The 4,581-nt window shown below is 60.8% G+C and overlaps 1 protein-coding gene across 1 annotated transcript; it reads left to right on the plus strand.

The window, feature by feature from the left end:
* The first annotated feature begins 4,020 nt into the window (after positions 1 to 4,020).
* SMIM38 (small integral membrane protein 38) lies at positions 4,021 to 4,176 on the plus strand. The gene has a single exon (XM_057725820.1). The coding sequence runs from the start codon at positions 4,021 to 4,023 to the stop codon at positions 4,174 to 4,176; it is 156 nt and encodes a 51-aa protein (XP_057581803.1).
* Positions 4,177 to 4,581: the final 405 nt, after the last annotated feature.

Genomic DNA, 4,581 nt, shown 5'->3' on the forward strand with positions numbered 1-4,581 from the left:
TCAACACTTCAGAGAATCCCACTCTCAGCACTGTCGTAGCTGGTGGTCTGACAATTTTGTCAGAATCCAGTCTAATAAAACATGGGCTTCCTGTCATTTCATTTCTTGACACCAGCCTTGAAGACATTTCTACTGAGGGCCTTCTAAGTGCAGGAACTGTGCTCAGTTCTGGCGGATGTGGTGAGAGCTCACATTCTGAAAACACATACAAGATTTCAGAGGATGTTAGGTCTGTGATAAAAGTAACAAACAAAACTAACCAACCAAACACCCGGGTGAGTTGCCGGGTGGTGTCTGGGTGTGAGGACTCAGCTTTGCTCAGCGGGCCCAGCCTCTGAGTCGGGGAAGTCCACTGGGTCTTTATGACGTTTGAGTGGTGATTTTACCTCCTGCAAAATGCTCTGATCCCCGGCCTTGCTTGCGGAACATGGGGGAGGGGCTATTGTCCCATTTTACAGATGAGAAAGCTGAGGCCCAGAGCACTGTCAGCACACCCTGATGGAGACACAGCTTGTTTAGGGCCAGCAACTTGAGTGGGGCCCTTGGGGCTTGTTCCAGGGCTGTCACCCCCAGTGAGAGTGGGTCCCCGCTGGAGACAGAGCTGTGCCTCCACCCCCCTCCTGCATGGACCTCATCTGTGGGCTGGGGTCATCTGCTGGGCATTTTGTTAAGGGGACAATAAGGGAGGACTTGCCGGTTGCTGCTTCAATGCTAGGACATTGGGTGTGGGGAGATTCCCTGGCCATTGGCAGTCCTGAAAATAACCCAGGTCCCCAGTCCATCCTCAGCGACCCAGGTAGAAGCCTCTACCTGCTGGGCTTCGGAGTCATGGCAAATTCCAGCTCCCAGAGATGGGACTCTCATCTCTCCATGGGTTGCATTCCCAAGCAGGTGATTTAAGAGGAGGTGCACCCTGGGGAGACGGGAGGGAGGAGCTGAGAGGTGTGAGGAGAGCGGGAGGAGCGAGGGCAGAAGCCAAGGAGAGCTGTGACTTCAGGTACGTGCTAAGCTCACGGTGATCTCCACGGGGACTTCTGGGGGCTGTGTGACTTTTGAGTTTGTCCTGACCCCTGGCAGGGGAGCTGAGCTTTCATCTCCCCATGGTCAGTCCTTGGTGAAGGGCAGCCTGGGGGGATGTAAGCCCCTGGGTGCTGGGGCAGCTCCTATAGCCAGAGATGTCCCTGGAGAAGAGTCGGGAGCAAAGGGACAGGGGAGCTGTAGGCAGGGTGCATGGAGACAGGGAAGGAGTCCTGGGGGGCAGAGTGGAGCCCACCATAACTGCCAATTGTGGGGTGACTCGGTTTCTTCCCTGTGAGTGGGGCTCCCTAGCACCCACTCTACGGGAGGCTGTGGGAGCTGCAAGTTTATTATCCCCTTGTTACCTCACCTTGTGGGTGACGCCTTGTCCATCTAAGATCCCTTGCACCTGTGTGAGGAAGACCTTTCCCAAGAGAAGGCAGCCCCGGGCCAGCCGCACACTGTCTAGGGGAGGGGGGCTGTTCGCTTCCTCTCCTGAAGGGTGCTCTGACCTTGGCCTCCCCAACTCCAAGGGCCCCGGGGATGTCTGAGCAGGAAGGGGAGGTCTCCGTGACCCCGGAGAGTCTCCGTGCGTGGATGCCACGTGACCGGGGTGATGTTGACTTTGTGTGTCGACTGTGTGCTTGCAAACAGAAACGTTTATCCAAGGCCACCTTGTCCCGGCTGCCAGGTCAGGGGCTGCGGGGTGGGAGGCTGAGGACGGGAGGACGGGCCCTGCCCGGCATGTACCCCTACCTCTGGCTGCCCCAGATGCCCACTGGGAGACGCAGACTTTCCAGGTAAGTGAAACGTTGAGGAATTGGCCTCTTCTCCCTCCCTGTGCTTGGCCGCTGCCCGCCTGGGACCTTCGCTCCCCATGCAGGTGGGTTGTCAGCAAGGGGGGCCTTGTGAACACCCCTGGGAAATTCCTGCAATGTTCCAGAAGCTCTTATCCAGTCGCCACGTCCTGGGGGACATCTGTTTGACGACTGACTCCAGGTCGGGCTCCTATGATCTAAATTCCCACGTGGGTTTGAAGTGGTCTTCAATCCTCTGCGCAGGAAAAACAAGCCCAGCGCTGAACACTACCTGAGAGTCTACAGGTAACAGACGCGCTGGACACCTGGGCGGGCCACTGGCTGGTGGCTTTCTCTGTGGATGGAGGTGGAAAGGGGTGTTTTCCACCCCGAGGGCACAGTAGGACGCTGAGCACTTTTGAGATGGTCTTTGTCCTTCAGGGTGATGCCCGAGCTCCAGGGGTGAGGGCCGGGGGAGGGTGCAGGCGGGGTGCTTACCGTGGGTCTGGCCCACGGAGGGGTCCACACACGTTCCCTGGATCATTGCTGGGAAACAGGAGCAAAAGCCATCATCCCACTCCACTATCCACCTTATGCTGGGCTCCCTGTCAAAGCCTTTGCATTTACTCTTTAGCAAGAACCTTCCAGAAAGGCTGGGTGGGAGCACATTCTCATTTTGTAGATGAAGGAGAAATTCAGGAACTGGCTTCAGGTGGCCCGCAGCCCCGGAGGCCCCTCAGCTTTCTCCCGGGCTCAGGTACCTGGGGGTGGACCGTTTTCTGGTGAGACATCGGCTGGACTCCCGGGACCCGGCATCCTGGGACCTGGGGGCCTCCTGACCTCCAGCTTGCACTCCTTTGTGCTATGGGACCAGGGAATTGGGGTTGGAGGAGGGGCCCAGGCCATCTCTTCACCCACGGGAATCTTGGCTGTGAAAGGCCAGAGGTGAATGTGGGGGTGGGCAGAGTCTGCAGAGGTGTGCGTACCGTGGTGTGTGTACACACGAGTGTGTTATATGTGCAGGCGTGTGTGTGTTTGTGTGTGTATGCATGTTGTGTGGGGCTGGGGGCGGGCAGGAGCTGTTGTTTGCCCAGTGCGGCGGGGGGACATTTCTGAGGGTGTCCTCTCTGGGACAGGAAGGCAGCCAGTGATTCCATGCCCAGGCACTGTGCTGGTCCCGTGTGGACACTGTCCCTTAGTCCTCACCAACCGCCCTTCAAAGAACTGTCACTTGCCTCTCTTTCCAATAAGATTTGTGGCCCCAAGGATGAGCCGTTTGCCCGGCCGCTCAGCGAGTCCTCTGTGAGGCCCTGGCTTGAGGCCATGAGGGGTGTGAGGGGATGCCTGCAGGACTGACCTGTCAAGCCTGGGCCGCGGGTGTCCTCCAAGGCCTCTTGGTGGGCTGCTGGGGGGTTGTGGCGATCTGGGGGTCCATGCAGGGCCCCGGCCTTTGCCGGGTGATTAAGCAGCTTCCCCTCCTGGGCCGCCTGTGCGGCCCCCGCCCCCCAGCCTGCGCTGCCCACCCCCGCGGGCGGTGTGGGCCTTTGAGATGCTGGCGGCCGTGTGCTAATTGAGCCGGGCTGGGGTCGCCTGTGGGCTTGGAGCAGGACTGATCTTACCTTCTCTCCCCTCTCCATCCCTTTCATCCGCACAGCTCCCGCCTGCCCTCCCGCCGGGCTCCCCGGGCCCCTCCCACGGGGCCGCGGCCGCTGGACAGCACCGGCCTCCAGAAGTGATAGCTAATTGGGCAGAGAAAGGGCCCGATTGTCTGGCGGGGCCGGAAGAGCGGGCGTGGGCGGCTGAAAGCGCCCGGAGAAGGTGGCCAGCTTCGCCCAGCAGCTGCTGCCGGAGACGTTTGGAGATTACGTCAGTGCTGGGCAGGGGAGCCTCCCGCCCGGCCCGGACAATGCGGCCCTTGTCGGCCCCGCGCGCCGCCCGCTCGGGGTGAATGGCGCGGGGCCTCTTCTCCAAGGAGGCCGCTCGCCGTACCCGATCTGTCCTCTCCCACCAGGGAGGCCTCTTCCCATCCCACGTTGGGGCTCGGAGGGAACGGGGTCGGCCCCTTAGAGTGGGAGACCCCCGCCTGGACGGAGATCGTGGCCCAGGCTCCTGGCAGATCCGGGCCTGGAACCCGGGACTTGGCTGGTGTGCACACGGATCTGCGGCCCTGGGGGGGTGCCCGCCCGGGGGGGTGCCCGCCCTCAGCATGGCCTCCTGGCTGGGGGGGAGCACAGGCTCCGACCCGCTCGTGGTCCTACTGGTCATCATCCTGCTGGCACGCTTCGTTCTGTGGTCCTGCCTCAGGACCTACATCGATTACAGACTGGCCCGGCCGCAGCCCCGCAAACCCAAGGATGACTAGGGTCTCTGCCAGCCAGGGGTCCCGAGCTCCAGGCACTGAAGGACTTTCCCTCCAGGAGGGCGCTGTCCCAGAGATGGCCTGTCCTGGGGCTGAGGGTGGGCATGGGGAGGGGGGAGCGAAGCAGGGAAACCACCACCCACATCCCACCCATGGGGCAGCGATGGACCAACCCCACTTGGACTGACCAGGGCTGACCTGGTCACGTCCTACATTGGGGGATGGAGGGGCCCCCCTTCCTGTCTGTCCACCAGGTCTGGGGTCCCGTGTCATCAAAGTGAGTGATCCTGGGGGTGGGTCTTGCTTTAATACTTTCCCTGCTTCCAATTCTTTATAAATATGTTTGCAGGAAGAGGTGGGGGTGAGCCAGCGGGGTTGGGTGGGGAGGCGCTGCAAGGCCATATGTGA

Source organism: Hippopotamus amphibius, chromosome 3, assembly GCF_030028045.1.
Source record: "Hippopotamus amphibius kiboko isolate mHipAmp2 chromosome 3, mHipAmp2.hap2, whole genome shotgun sequence".
Taxonomy (NCBI): Eukaryota; Metazoa; Chordata; class Mammalia; order Artiodactyla; family Hippopotamidae; genus Hippopotamus; species Hippopotamus amphibius.

Coding starts and splice junctions, on each gene's coding strand:
- SMIM38 (XM_057725820.1), top strand. CDS start 4,021: ATGGCCTCCTGGCTGGGGGGGAGCACAGGCTCCGACCCGCTCGTGGTC.